Source organism: Fukomys damarensis, unplaced genomic scaffold (genome assembly GCF_012274545.1).
Source record: "Fukomys damarensis isolate Sample0158 unplaced genomic scaffold, DMR_v1.0_HiC HiC_scaffold_30, whole genome shotgun sequence".
Classification (NCBI taxonomy): Eukaryota; Metazoa; Chordata; class Mammalia; order Rodentia; family Bathyergidae; genus Fukomys; species Fukomys damarensis.
In genome coordinates this window covers 55,696,696-55,712,927 of record NW_022900942.1, presented here as the reverse complement: position 1 = coordinate 55,712,927, position 16,232 = coordinate 55,696,696, and the positions used below count along the sequence as shown (strand labels likewise).

General features: G+C 44.0%; 1 protein-coding gene across 7 annotated transcripts in view; it reads right to left on the bottom strand.

Annotated features, from left to right (window-relative positions):
- Kctd1 (potassium channel tetramerization domain containing 1) overlaps positions 1-16,232 on the bottom strand; it is a 190,507-nt gene that overhangs the window by 9,242 nt on the left and 165,033 nt on the right. For all 7 annotated transcript variants that reach the window (XM_010643553.2, XM_010643588.2, XM_010643579.1 and 4 more), the window contains exon 3: positions 10,528-10,672. In XM_010643553.2, coding sequence (XP_010641855.1) covers positions 10,528-10,672 — 145 coding nt within the window. The remainder of the gene's footprint in view (positions 1-10,527; positions 10,673-16,232) is intronic.

Sequence of the window (16,232 nt, the reverse complement as noted above, 5' to 3'; positions counted from 1 at the left end):
TTATTTTTTTTTTTTTTTTTTTGAGGCAGGATGATCAAGCTCCAGGTAAACATGGACGGACTCCAAAGTGCAAATGGGCTGTGTTTCAAAATTTACTTCTTGAGCAAATATATAGAATTCAGAAAACATTTTCCTCAGAGGGAGTAAAATGAAATGCACAGTGTATTAGCTTCCTGGCACTACTGTAAGAAATCACCACAAACTTGACGGCTTAAAACAATACGCATGTATTGTCTTACAGGCCAGGAAGTCAGGCACCCAAAATGGATCTCACTGGGCAGCCATGAAGCCTCCTGCTTTAGAAGCTTCTAGAGCTTCTAGAGGCTCTGGGGTATGTTGATTCCTGGCCAGCAATCATGTCAATGTTACAGTCACATTGCCTTCTCTACCTCTGAGCCTCCTGCCTCCCTCTTCTGAGGACCACTGTGATCACACAGGCCCTCCTGTGTTGTCCAGGACAATCTCTCCAACTCAGGTCCTTAATCTCACCTGCAAGTGCCTTCTGCCATATAAGGTAACATAGTCACTGGGCCTGGGGCCTGGGACTTTGAGGGGTCATAACTCAGCTGATCACACATTTACTGCCTCAATAGGTGTTCAAAGGCTTGTTTAACTCCTAAAGTACTTAAAGTTTGTTGTTGACATATATACCTGTGCTCAGAAGGTAACTCAACCACTCATTCATTCAATTCATTCATTCATTCATTTTAAAACTGTGCTTTAAAACACAGAGAGATACCACGCACACAGAGGATTTTCCTATTGGGAATGTATCCAGCACCTGCCAGAGTTCTGGAACCTCTTGTCACACACACTTAGGATGGTGGGACCCTGTTCTTGGAACCCCTGTGCTGAACGTGCCCAGGAGTCAGGTATGATCAGCAAGGCAGGGTGCGGAGGGAGTGAGAGAATCTCCTATTTTACATTTCCAAAATGACCTCCAAGCAGGACTCACGGAAAGGAAAGACAGACCTTGGCAGGACTTACTTCTCCGTAGTTTTAAAGATTGCTGCCCACCATGGGAGTGAGGTGACCACCATAGTTTTGTCAGCCTTTGGAGTTTGAGGCCTTCGAAGATCTTCCCTGCCCTCTCTCTGCATTCCTTTGTTGGACTGGTATTCGTTTCTTTGCAAAGCCTGGGGCTGGCTCAGTTGCCTCTGTTCCCACTCTCCACTCCTTGGCACGAGACCCCCACCCCTGTTCAGTGTCACCGACACCCAGCTGAATATTCTTGTCTTTCTGGGGCAACAGTATCCAGTGCAAGATTTATCCTGATGGCCATTCAAGGAAATGGAAGAAGCAGCAAAGTGTCTCTTCACACCCTGTCACTGTCTCTGTGCCCACCCACAAATAGGTGGCGATGACAGGGTGCTGATGGCTGGACTGAAGGCGGGTTATCTGCATTTTAAAGCAACACCCTGGGTTGGTGGGTCACACAGATGCTACCCTGAGACGGTTAGGCCTGATGTGTGGTGCACGGAGAGGGCGGGGCTCCAATGCTGTTCTGATGCTGCTGGGCTGGGGCTGGCTGCTCTGACTCTCCCTGACCGCCTCCTCCTTGGCTGCTGCATGGGGTCCTTTTTCTGAGGAAATATGGCTGGGCGAGGGCAGGAATACTAGGCAGTGACAGTCCTGGACTGGGGAGGAAAATCCTAGGTGGTATGGGCTGGGCAGCTATCCTAAGTCGACACTCCTTCAGGTAATGGAGAAAAAAATTTAGGGGGAGTCTCCCCTGCTCAACACTCTGCTTTCTCTAAGAAAGTTCTAACCATTATGAGCGTATGTGTAGGAGCCTCTTCTGTGCTGCTGAAGCTGATTGGTTAAAGAGTAGACATTACATGAAGCCAAGCCAATCAGACGACCTCTTGTAGAGCTAAGATAGGGAAAGAAACCCCGGGTATTGCTGGGGTAGAGCCATATTAACAGCAGGGGTCTAGGAGAAGCCCCCAAATACCCACAACTGAGGTCCTCAAAACTGACTTGGAATTTCCCAAACGAATTCTATGAGATAGACTAGTGAATATCTCCCATGCGTCCTCCCTTTCTCTTGTCTTCAAACTGAACTACTGGGTTTCCATTGAGGCACTTTTGATTCTCCAGGGCTTTCTTCTGGAGACATTCAAGGTTTCTGCAGCTGGGAAGGGGATGCTACTGGCATTAAGTGGTGGGAGGCCAGGGATACTGCTCAAAATCCCACATTACACTGGACAGCCCCACGCCAAAGAATTACTTGGTCCCAAATGTTAGCAGTACCGAGGTTGAAAAGTTCTTGAGCTTGGCAGAGGTCACTGCTGCTGCAGCTGAAGGAACACGTCACCCACCCAGATTGAGGGTCAATCCTGGCTCCCCCAGTGGCAGGCTGACCTCACGTTTGTTCCCATGATGTAACACGAAGTGCACATCACCAGACAAGTATTCTCACCAAAGTGTTTAACTTAAACCCATCACGCCTTTAGATATAACTTCTAACTTACAGAAGGTCAGGAGATAGACTACGTGTGGAAGGCAAGCAGAAAAGGCTAGATGGTGGGACGTTTTACAGGACAACTAGCCCAGTCTCCTTAGCAAGCTAGCCACTAATCATATAAACAGGAATCATACCAGATAATAAAAGGTTTATGGGCCATAACATGATTCACTATTTGGTTGGATAGTATCTTGAGAAAACTATGTGTAAAGGACATTTTGGGGTCAGCCAGGAAAATATGACTGTGGATTACAGTATTAGACAAAATAAATTTTAGTAAAATGGAAAAGTAGATCGTTACTGTCCAATATAAGCACAGAAAAAGATCTGGAGGGCTATGCATTAAGATTTGAACATTGACAATTGGAATGGTGGAAATTTACTGTTTAGATTTTAAATTTTTGCTTTGTCTATATTTTCTTATCTTCTACAATGTACGTATACTTCTTCTGCAGAACTAAAATGTCATTAGACGTTTGAACAGTCAGGAATAGGTTTAAGTTACAGACTGTGTGAGGGACGAGATCTAAAATGGCCCCAAAGGCTTCGTGTGTTTGGAAGGTGATAGAGTCATGTGGATGCTCTAGCTGACTTGCTGTCGGAAGATGGGTCCCCAGTGGGGGTGTGACCTGGAAGGATCCATTCTCCTCCCAGCCTCCTTCCTTTGCTTGCTGCTTCCTGGCTGCCATGAGGTGAGCAGCTTTTCCTCCGCTATGCCCAACTGCCATGCCAATCTGCCTTGGAGCCAGCTGACCATGGGCTACATATAACTGTGAGCCAAGATGAACCTCGGCTCCTTTAAATCTCAGGGGTTGGTTATTGTGTCCCAGCAATGAGAAACTGACCAACACAGATGGCCTGGCAGCATATCTGTCTGTATCCAGGAATGGTGGATGTTCATAAGGGGAGGCTATAAATGATGTTGGCGTCACAGAGGATGCAGTAAAGAAGGTATGTCAAATAAAAGGCTAGAGAGAATTTTATGGTTCCCTGTATGGTCCTTTTATGGTTCACCACAGCCCCAGACTCTGGGTATACTAATAATTGCACTGTGTATGTGTGAGGGTATGCATGCATGAACACGGGTGTGCATGCTTATATGTCGGGAATAAAATAAAAATGGACAAAGGGGAAATTGAGGGAGAGGGACAGCCTTGGCCGTAGTCAAACACTGCAGAGAGGTTCTGCAGTGTCTTTTACCTGAATAGTATTCTGAAATAGAAATCATCCTCATTGTCAAATGGACATCCAGCTCAGATGCCACATTTACGGAATGAAACTTTAAGGGGTGCAGCATGCTGATTTCAAGATTGCATAAATTTGTGCTCGCTTTGGCAGCACATATACTAAAAAAAAAAAAAGATTGCATAAACTTGTTTACATTCAGTGGCTGGAGAGAGAAGCATGCCGGGTAACAGAGCTTCTTCACATGGAAGAAGCCATATCCTTTTCCGGGGCCAGGAGAACTCCGGCGAGGAGCAAGCCCCCCAGTACTGCTCAGGACGCGCTGACCTAAAGCCCACATGCAGCTGGTGCAGCTCCACCGCCTGCACAGCTTCTGCCGCTGCTCCCAGCTCCCAGATGCCCTGTCATTCATGGCCCGTCACCTCGAGGCTCTGCAGGAAGCATTTCAAGGCCCTGGGACATGTGCACTTCTCTTGACATCTGTTGGTGCCCTCGCCCCACAGCCTGAGCTGTAGCTAAAATCTTCAGCCGATTAAAGGTGTGCTCGGGACTTAGAATCGATGAACATCAGGTCTCGGAGGGCTCTGGAACCCTCAGGGAGCAGCGAAGGTGCAGAGAAGCAGCTGTCCCAGATCCAGGCAGGTGGAGGACTGGATGAGTCCACAGCCAGGCTCCGTGGGAAGAGTTTTCCTCCTCCGCGTGGCATCGCAGTGCTTCTGGAGGAAAAGCTCGGCCCGCTGCATGGCGTTATGTGCAGAGCATTTCACTAAGGCGCGCGCTTTCTGCAGCTCGCTGCTCCTGAACACAAACGGCCATTTTTATTTTCTAATCCTAATACTCAACATATCATCCGTGATTTTGGAGAGGCAAATGTGTCTGTCTCATGCATTTCTTCAATATGGAATTAAACTTAGCAGACCAGCCTGATAAGTATCTTAGAGCGATGATATTACATGCATACCTGTTGTGTATCTTTTGTTTGCTTCTGTATGATTTTAATGCAAGTGCTCCTAAACTGGTACATCTATTTAGCTTCTGGCCTCTTGTGGTTCTTGGTCCCTTTTCTGTTTTGTTTCAGTTAATTAATATCAAGCAATTATGGATCTAGCACACGACGTCCTCTAGAAAAACATAGAAATGGCCCTGCGCGTGAGAGGCTGACAGCGCAGTACGGGGCTTCAGTCACAGACACAACATGCCCAGGTCCAGCTGAGGACTCTGCACGAGCAGGCAAGAACGAGCCGGGCAAGTCCGAGCCCAGTGTCAGGAGACTCACCCCATCGGTCTCCTCCCCTGCTCCCCCTCGCTCGGGCCACAAACTCTAGTACGCTTCACGCGGGGCAGGCGCTGAGCTGCTGTGATGGGCACCGCCGGCGGATTCCTCACAGCTACCTCCAACCCTCAGCCCTTGCTCACCGTTCTCACTGTGGAGTTTGAAACAAGCAAAGAACACCACTTATAGTCTCCCCTGGAGCTAGGAGAGGCTTAGTTCTTGCCATTGGTTGAAACATAGAGGGGAAACCTTCCGTGGGAACTTCGGGTGAAGGGAGAGACTTTTGTCTCTGTCCTGCCTGTTGCTATGGCACCCACCTTGTAACTCTGAGGTGGCAGAACACCGAGGGTGCAAGAGAACAAGACAGAGAGCCAATCACTGAGCAGATATCTCTGCCACTCTCGGTGCCACTCTCTGACTTTTTACACGAGGAAAACTGGTTTCCGTTTAAGTCGCTGGCTGTTCTGACTCCGTCAGCTGAAAGCATTCTTACTGCATAACTGGATAGGCAGAGCTACCTAACCGACAGGTAACCACAAACGTATTGTGCACAATCACACACACCTGGGATCCGGGTTGTAGCAAACCTAAGGCAGACCTGGGCCCGGAAGGCGTCCTGGGGGTTGATGAGTAAGCTGAGCCCTGAATGTGAACAGAGCCTGGGGAAGGACCGGGCAGACGACAGAGGTGGCGAACAGCCTCTTGTGGTGGGGACACAAGAAGATGGCGTGTGTGAGGGTCTGGGAGAGCTGTGAGGGGCAGGTGCAGGGAAGAGCTGGGTAAGGGGGCACGGCCAGAGCCTTCCGGGCCACTTGGGTTCTGACAAGGATGGGGTGCTTTGCTTGGGCGCAAGGGGAAGTCACCTTGGAGCTTCTGGTAGGACTGTGTCCCTTGGGAGAAGCTCACCTAGTCTGGGACAGGGTGGGAGATGAGGCGGAGAGAGGGAGGCGAACATGGCCATCCCGGCGCAACAGGAGGAGCCTGTGCACATGGCGCTGTCCTGGGCCGTGGCCGTGTTGATGTCACCTTCCTGGTTGTGATGGTGCCGTGGGTTTTCACAAGATGTCACTACTAGGGGACCCGCACAACACAAGAGTCTCTGTATTTCTTATAAGTGCACGTGAGGCTATAATGATCTCAAAATAGAAAAGTTTTACTAAAGTAAGTCTCCTGGTTTCAGCACAGAGAGCAGATGAGGGAGGAATAAGGGTCAGGGAAGGGAGACCAATTATGAAGCCCTCCCTGTAGTCCAGAGAGCCGCTGTGCCTCCGGCTAGGGAGGTGGGATTGATTTGAGACTATCCGGGAGGTGTCAACAGTGGAGCATGTGCAGGGAGCAAAGAGGAGGAAACACCGGAATGATCCCCAGCTGCCTGCCCCGGGCATGCAGGTGGCTCCTGGCATCTTCTACTGAGACAGGAGACGCAGGCAGAGGGGTGGATTTCACGGTGGTGGTGGCACAGATCAGGAGGCTACCAGAGTGGGGCACTTACATTAAGGTACCAGTGAGCTCTCCAGGGAGGGATCCTGTGTGGGCATTTGGAAATGCAAACACCTAAAAAACGAGGGTGACTTTAGTACTGCATGAACTAAACTTTTTCCTGGAGTCTGGGTTTTCTTCAACTCAAGCCGCAAACAACAGCAAAACTCTATGGCCTTTCCCTTAGTAATCCACATGTCTTTACCCATGAACATTTGACTTTATTTTTGACAAGTTCACTTAAAATTTGTATTGCTTTTTTTTCCTTTGGTTTTTTGAGAAAGGGACTCACTGTGTAGTTGAGACTGACCTGGAACTCACTATGTAGCCCAGGCTGGTCTCGAACTCACAGTGATCCTCCTGCCTCAGCCTCCCGAGTGCTGGGATTAGAGGCATGTGCCACTATGCCCGGCTGTATTTCATTGTTTTAGTTAATAGGTGGATGCCCGCTCAGTGTTAATAAGTGGATAAAATTCACACTAACATATACAGAACTAAAAGTGAAAATTTCTGCCCCATTTTACTGCCTTCCCTCTAGGAAACTAGGAAAGTAAGAACAAATGTCCCTCGCCTCTGCACATCACACTTCCCTTCTCTGTGGACTTCTCTTCCTGAAGGGGAGAAAGTCCAGATCTGACGGTGTGTGCCTGGCACTGGTAGCGCCAGCTCTAACCAGTGGAACTGGTGCTTTGTTTCCCACGTCACAGGGCCTGTTCCTGCTTTTGGGGCAGACCTGACCTTCTCCTGAGCTCTCTGTCCCACCTGCAGCTGCTGTGGGAAGTGAACCTGCACTCTTCAGGCCCATTGTCCTGGGAGCTGTCATTTCAACCCCGTTGTCGTCCTCTGCAGTGGGGTCAGAGTATAGTTGTCCCCAGCAAGAGGGCTGCAGGCAGGAGACTTCGCTTCCGCCACTGACCAACAGGCCCTTGTCTAATCTCTAATCCACCTCCTACCTGACAGCGAAAATCTGCCCAAACTTTATTATTAAGAAAGAGGCACAGATGAACATATTGGAGAGAGATTCAAACGTTGACATGTAAAGAGAAATACTGTACGCAGCATACACATTACCCTAAGCAGTGCTGCCCCTGGAGGGGTGTGCCCTATTGGAAATGGCTTTCAGAACGCTTCCCTTCCTAGTGTGGAAGACAGAATCACTGAGGAAGCAGCTGACTTTCATTTGGAAGCCACACTGCACAACCCAAGCCCTTGTGTCTTCAGATCCGAGAATCACACTCGGCATCATGAGATGTGCACTCCCAAGAGGCCCTGGGGGCTGCCACCGGCTGGTGAGCAGCGCACGTCTTCCTCAGGTGCACTCAGGGCTGCAGGACACCTGCATGGCTAGCTGCGGTTACTACTCTCTCCCTGATTTTCTTTTCAAACGCTCACAGTTGTTTTTACATAAAATACGTGAGCATACAATCTAAGTCCTTGGTGTTCTCTTTTCCATTTAACTAACAATCCTTGACACCTGCCCCACTGCTTAAAATTCAGAATGAGAGGATGGATGGGCGCCCCTGAGCCCTGTGTTCATTTGGGATCTACTCTTCTGGATTGTTCTCTCTGTGTCTGTGTGCACACATACGTGGCTTTTTACATAAATGGGAGCACAGTGAACATATCCTTCTGCAACTTACTATTATTTTTGTTTTCCCGTCTTTTTTATGGGTACATGTTGGTCATAAAGATTAATGGGTCTCATTTTGGCAGAGGCACGCACGCACACAGCGTGCTGTTATCATTCCCCTCCCCACTTCACCCACTTTTGCCTGCCTCTGTGACCTAGTATTTCACTGAATAACAAAATTTTTGCAATCCACCACAATACATCAATAAATAGGGATGAACTATATTCTTTGAAACTGTTCCATAGTATTTTATATTATTTGTAACCATCTGCCATTGTTGAGCTTTTCTTTAGGCATGTCTAGTTTTTCCTCTTATAAACATATCTGTAATAAACATCCTATTGTTCATGCATCTTATCTTGAATGATTTATCTGTAGCAGATAAATTAATCTTCTCCAAATATATATTTGTGAATATATGTGAAAGATAATTTAATAAATATGAAATTATTAGACCAAAGATTATGTATATTTGAAATTTTAACAGCTACCGCCGAATTGCTCTCCAAAAATGTTTGATAATTATCACTCCTGCCACACGGTATATGCTTAAATACTGTATATCATCAATCTTTTCAATTTTTGCCAATGTAATGGATAAAAAAGAATATCCCATTTTATTTTTTATATTAGAGAGACTGAAACTGTTTTCAAATATTTATTGGTAATATTTATTTTTTCCCTTTGGGAAAATTTTGTTTATAGCTAGAAACTTTTCCATCAAGTTGTAAGTATGTTTCTGACAAATTTTTTTTTGGAGCTCTTTTATGATAAACACTCACCTTTTCTTGTAAATACTCTTTCTACTTTGATAACTTTTATTTGTATCTGGTGTCTTTACAGATTTTTTAAAAGATGGTTTTTGGGGGGAAGAGAGTGAGGACAATTAGATCAATTGGCCATTAAGACTAAGAGCTCTAGTTTTGTGTCACTGTCAAAGGTAGTATTTTCGCAGATGGCAGTCAAGAAAAATCATCCCTTAAATAGTTACGGTTCTCTGAGAAGTGCTGGTCCCTGCATGATAAATATCTTTGAACTGGATGATTCAAAATAGTCTCAAAACCATATGATGATTTTGTTTAAGTCATATTTACATAGGCCCTTTCTGCCTCAAAATTATACTTTTAGGAATTCCTCTAGTTTCTAATACCTTTAGTTTTTAGGTTTATTTCTGGAATTTTTATGAATTTATGATGCAAGATAGGGCTCTGGCTTTATAATTTTCCCAGCTGTTTCAGTACCAAGTACTTTTTCCACTGGTTTGAAATAACACTTTATATTAAATTTCTTTTTATGTACACACACGTCTGTTTCAGGATCTTACTCTTCTCCATCGATCTACTTGTGCATTTCAGCTCTGCCTAAATCACACTTCAGTCAGCACTGCTTGAGAGTATTCTCGGATTTGGTAGGAATCTCTACCACCACCCACGGTCACTACCGATTCTATGACCCATAGGAATTTTTTTTAAGCTATTGCTAAGCTTGTTTTCCTTCTATACAAAATTTATAAAGGATTCAAATCTCATTTTGAAAAATGTATTGCTTAGATGAGTTTGCAATGAAAATGTATAGAATGATTTGGGTGAGAGACACTGACAACCTTGAGGCTTCCAGTCCAGGGACACAAAATGTGTTCTCATGTAGCCAACTCTTCTTTTACATTTGTGTGAAGAGATTTGCGGTTTTCTTAATCAGGCTTTGTCTATTTCTTGTTAGGTTTGTTCTTAGGTCATGTAATTTTTTTGGTATTTTCCCCATTATAGTGTATGGCTGACTCTAGATATAAGACCAACGACTGATTGTAACATCACTCGCAGCTCATCCTGCAGTCAGGCGCTTTACTCAATTCCTTATCAGTCCTAATACTATTCAGTTGATTCCTTAGCATCTCATATCAGAGAAACATTACCAGCTGAAAAATCACATTTTCACATATGCTCTTTAGCAGTGATATTTTCTGTTTGTTCCCCCAGTCCCATTCCATTGTCTAGAGTTACCAGCGCAAGGTGGTGACTACCTTAGCATGACCAACATTAACACTCGTTACAAACTTTAAAGAGAATATTTCTAAAATTTAATTCAACGTTTGCTCTTAATTTTTCAGAGTCAAAGGCTTCATTAAGCTAAGGAGTTTTCTTTTTCTTTTTGGTACCGGGGATTGAACTCAGGACTTTCCGCTTGTGAGGCAGGTGGCGGAATCACTGAGCTAATCCCGGCCCAGGAGTTTTCTTTTTATTGTCTAGCTAGCTTAATCAACTTATTTTCAATTTATTAAAATGAATTATAACTCAATTCTTTAAATAAAAAGTGACCTTTTTTGGTCATGTAAAGCTTTAATGACCCTAATCTATATGATGAAGGCAGAATAACTACGTCAGAGTCAAACGTCTCTATTGGAACTAGTATATGTTAAAAATTTAGGAGTAGAAATATTTTTGGAGCACATCAAAGCAAATCCCAGATTGTTAATTTAACATGGATTCCCTCACCTTGAAATCATCAGGAATAAGGAGTTTTGATGTTCGTAGAAAATTCAAGATATATCTGAACATCTGTCCATCTCTGTCAATGAAATAGTGCTGTTTGAGGCTGTCCAAAACAATGGGCTCTGTACCATCAAAAAGTCTTCCGATCCTGTGGTAGAAAAAAGGGAAGAGTGAAGACAATTAGATCAATTGGCCATTAAGGCTAAGAGCTCTAGTTTTGTGTCACTGTCAAAGGTAGTATTTTTGCAGATGGCAGTCAAGAAAAATCATCCCTTAAATAGTTACGGTTCTCTGAGAAGTGCTGGTCCCTGCATGATAAATATCTTCGAACTGGATGATTCAAAATAGTCTCAGGTTTTTTTCAAAAACCTTCTTTTATTCATGGTCTTTCACTTGCAAAGAAAATGTTCCTGACATGATCATCATGGCAAAGTGCTGTCACTGTAATGGAAGATCTTGTCTTTTCCTCTGTGCTGCTTAAGACAGCCTTCTCTGTTACTTCAAAAATGTTACTGCTCCACAGAGTCTTCTAAACAGATTCGATTTAAAAAGCAATTCTGTTTTTTAAAAAACTATTTTCTGAGTTTTACCCACTCATGAATGAATCCCAAACATCTAAAAATAAGGTAACGCTAATATGCTAACATTCATATTACACAAAATAAAATATCACTCATATGTTTTCCATTAGCAATATACAGTCCAGTTTCTTAGGTCTTAGCAAAAAGAATTTTATTTATTTATTTATTATTTATTGGTATCAGGGATCGAACTCAGGACCTTGTGCTTGTGAGGCAGGTAGTGGAACCACTGAGCTAAATCCTGGGCCTAGAAAAAAGAATTATTAAAAGCCAAGCATCATCATTAAGAAAAAAAATCTGACCACCCCCAAAATGTGGCCTAGTTCTGGAATTCAAGTTGACTATGGGTAAATTTTTTAAAAAGAGGGATCCTCAATATGTGTTTTCTCATTTTCGGAGTTAACATTTGTATAATGCGACACAGTTAAAGTATTTTTTATCCATCATTCGCCACTAAGGAAGGCTGAACCTACATGCTTCATTATATAGGCAGTTATAGGAAGTGGTCATGTCTATTCTACAAACAAGCAGCAGGCTAGTTAATGGCACACGTATCTGAAAATGGAATTTACACCCCAGAAAATCACTTCCTTTACCAAAAGTCTCGTTTTAATTTTCATTGACAGTGTAAGCAGGCAAATGGCTTTGTGGGGTAATGGGCATTGAACCCAGGAGTACTGGACCATGGCACTACATCCTCACACCCTTTTTGTTTTCTTTTGTTTTTTAAAGACAGGGTCTTGCTACAATTGCCCATGCTGGCCTTGAACTCATGATCTTCCTCTTCCCTCCTCCTGAGTAACTAGGATTATAGGCACGTGACACAGTGTCCAGGAAAAATGGCTCCATTTTCTAATAAAAAGCTTTTGCTGGTCTCATAACAAGTCCATCTCTGATTTGAAATGCTACTTTACTGCTTTAAAAATTGTTTTGAAATCATGGGTTTTTAGTATTATATTGAAATGGTACAGTGGTTAACTTAAGTCAATAATTTTACCCCTCTGAAAATATGACAAATAGGTAGGAAAGCTGCTTTCAAAAAAGAAAGTCATATGAATTTTTCTTTCAATAAAAAATCTTTTAAAGATGATTTAAAAACTCATTTCCCATATGAAGGTAGCATGAGCAAAGAAGAAAGCAATGGTAGGGTTCTTTTTCTAAATCTCAATACACTTTTCTGAGCTAGTGTTTTCATCCAACTTTCCATGAACTGGATGTGATTATCCAGGGTGTGTATTACAGTCATCCTGGGAGTCTTCACTGCAAGCTACCTAGTCATTCATTTCTCACTGACACATCGGTCACACGGGTGGTAGGCTAGGAACCTGTATATACTTAGTTACTTACCTGTAGTGTTTCCAGGACAATCTGATTAGGATAGGAAAGAATGAGACTTGTTTGCCTCTTATAAAAACATCTCATTCTTCGGTTAATAACATGATAAATTTACAGTTGACAGGAATAAAGGGCCGGTATATTAATTGCTTTCCAGATGACTATACTATGCTCAGCACTTATACATGAAACAAACCTATTAGCCTCATTTTAAAGATGAAGAAATAGACTCGAAAAGGGGAATAACTTGTCCAACTAGTTAAGCAGCACTGGTCTCAAAGAAGCTTCCTACACTGATAGGAATGAAAAGAAGTACCACTAGCCAAGGAAAGCTTTTGATCTAGTTTTTGTTTCTGCCTATATTTGTTGAGCAAGAACTTTACAGTGAAGTTCAAGCCCCTATACAGATTATTTTAGGTGCCTGGAATAAATCAGTATGACCTTAAGTTGCTTTAGTAAAAGAATAGAGATGAAAAGTATTTTATTCTTAAATAGTCCTTATGCTTTCCAGTCTTAGATGCACGTTCATTTTCAAATGTAGACTTGAATATACCCAGAGACTGTATGACTGATTTAATAAATCTATACTGAGTGAATGGGTAAAAGAATTAGGAATGAAGAGTGTGGAACGGGACTGAGGCCTGGCCAGTTACTAGCTATAACTGGAATGAATCGACTTCCATGTGTACCATTTCTTCCACAAAATTGTCTCACTTTGTTTTGTAAAACAAGCCCTTTCTCAGGGCTCTGAGCTCAGAAAGTATCCATCAGGAGAAGATATTCCAAGCCAGACAACAGAAATTTCTATGAAAGCAGCTCTTGTAAGACTGCAGGCGCTTAGGAACAGGATTTAAGAGAGAGAAGAACAACCTTGGCAGAATATATTGTTACAGGCCTTTACTAAAATGGAGGCGTGTCACTGAAATGGTTTTTAGGATGGAAAAACCAAAACAAAGAATGACCTCTGGCAGATACAAAAAATTGGGCGTGGATGCAATCAAAGGCATCTTCACTTAGAGAAGGGAAGAGGAGGGGGAGAAGAGGGGAAGGGAAAAAAAAAAGATGTAAAGAACAGGAGGGAAATCTGAACGGAGACTGAGCAACAGAACAGCCCGCTCATCCTGCAGCCCTAGAAGTAAGTAGCTGCCATATCTGAAGGCAATGGCTGGAGGAAGTGGGATACTCAAGGGCAATCGACTGAGAACAAACAGGAAGGAATGAGCTTCACTAGCAGACAGAAACCTCGCTAAGACTACCGGGGACAAGAGCAAGACCCAGGCCCTGCTGCAGGTTCCCCGCCCCAATGAAGCATGCGCAGTCGCCAAGCCCCCCAACGAGTGCATACCAGGGATAGGCTGTGCAGCCGGAACCTTTGCAATGACCTCCAGCCAGGCGGGCCAGAAGCGCTCCGGAGGGACCAGGAAGAGGGCAGGGCTCCACCCAGAGGAAGGGCTCTGGTGAGAGGAGGAAGTGAAGGCTGTGGGTCCAGGGTGGGGAAGGTGGCCGGAAAACGCGCACCACTTTAGGCCAGAAAAGGCTCCGTGCACTGTGGGAGCTTGGTGGGGAAGGACTGTGGTGAAAACTGGGAGAGAACTGGAAAGGGACACTTGGGCCACGAATGCTCATTCCAGACCGAGGTGGAAGGCCTCTCAGAGAAGAAAAAGTTGAAGCAACAGATGTTAGAAATAATAAAAGGAACCCTAGAGTTGCCGACTTCTGCCAGCTTTAAAAGGAGGGACGTTTAGGGTTGTGGAAATGCAGAAGGGGAGGGAAGGCAGTGCCTTCATCATAAAATGGTGTCCTTGGGTGGTTTTTTTAAGACCAGGCCGATGGTGCAGTGGAAAAAGTATTGTCTGGCTAAGCAAATAATGGAGAAATCACAAGGCTGTATTTCTTGTGGACATGTGAATGGAGTTACAAATCAAACTGCAGTGATGTGTAAACTCTGGTGCTTGAAAACTGTGTGGAACTGATTACAGTTTACTAACCTTGGAGAACATTCCTGTTTTCCAACTGACCGAGACCAAGCTGGCTCCAGACAACGTATGGCTGGGCTTTTCTTGTTGTTTTTACACTCACCGAAACAAGTGGCAATGCTGAGAAAGACTTCCTTCCGCATTTTTTTTAAAAAGATTGATCATTACCATGGTAATTACTTTAGAAAAACATTTTATTTGGGGGAATTTCAAACTTACAACAAAGCAGAAAAAGTAAGAATGAACCCCTAAATGACCATCAGCCAGTTTCAGAACATATCAACTCTTGGCCAATCTTATTTCGTACCTAGCTGGATACCTTCTGTCCAGCTAATAAATTTGAAGTAAATGTCATACATCACATTTTATCTGTAAATATTTCATTAACTAATAGGACTATAAATTTTCAATAAAATATGCATTAGCACATTCTACTTTGTTGCTCTGTAATCTGATGATCACTCTTGTTTATGGAGCCAATAGGGGAGGGCCCAGTTTCAGCAGAAATGAAGCTCCTCTAGGAGAGCAGCGGCTCTGGCTTCCTGCCTTGGCTCCCCCTCTTGGCACAGTTTGGCGCACACAGCACTTTTACAGAACTACCTCAAGCAGAAGAGAGCACAGGGCTAGGAGCTGATTTGCCTGGCTCAGTATGAGTCATTTAAGATTTTTTTCTTGTATATCCATTCATTTATAGGGCTTGGTTTCTCTAATTTACTGTGATTCAGTTCCTTAAGAATTTCTCTTCCCTCTTTCTTGTGTAATTATTCAGTTATGCCTTTATTCTTTCCATCAATACTTGCTGAGACTGACCACAGCAGGGATGGGGTGAGGTCAATAAACCCGAGTCCTTGCTTCTGTGGAATTTAGCAGTCCGTGGGGCTGGAAGCACAGGTCCAGTGCAGTGTGATCAAGTGAGTCACTCAGTGTATGTGTAGAACAGACCACAGGAATACACAGTCATCACGCTCAACTGCGGGTTGGCAAGGAAGAAAGAGAAAGCGCACTGTTGACCTGAAGGCCGAGTGTAGTGGTGGGAGGTAAGGTTAGGTAAGGAAGAGGGATGGGGAAGATGCACAGGCTGGCGGCCCGAAATATCCTGCCATGTGGTTACGTACTCACTGATGTGTAGAGTCTGGCTGACTGAAAAATAAGGCTGGAACAGCAGACACCACATGTCCAAGAGCCCTACAAGTCAGGAGAAGGAGTTTGTAGTCGGTCTTGAGTGTGATGGGGATTGATGTTAGGCTATGCTCTCAGAGATCTTAAGGAAAAGAGCAAACTAGAAGCGAAGCGGAATCAAGGTCTGAAATCCCATCTCCTCACACACATGGCTGCTGGCTTATTCACATCCTGCCTTCTGTGCCTTATTGTGTTCCGTGTCATTTGCACAGGGTGATGATTCTTACCACCAGGCTACCTTTCAAAAAAAACACCGATGCCAGGGGTCCCGTGCCCAGTCATGTCAGGTGCCCGAGAATGAGGCCTAGGCGCCTATCATTTTTAAAGCTCCCCACGTAAGTCTGAACTGAGCTGAGAACCCACATAAAGGAGGATAAACAGAGACTAAAAAGAGGAGCACATCATTATCAATGTGGAAAGCTCTAGGTCAGTATTCTGTCACTCCGAACTGTTACATCGCTTTCTTCAACAGCTAACCATACTTTTAGAAGTGAAGCATCCCCAGGACAACCTAGTTCAGCCTCCTGTTTAAAAATGTTGAAACAAGAGTCCCAGATATACACCCCTCAAGAATACAAAGCTGGATAGACACAGAGCTACTTCTTCTTCTTTTTTTTTTTTTTTTTTTTTTTTTTTT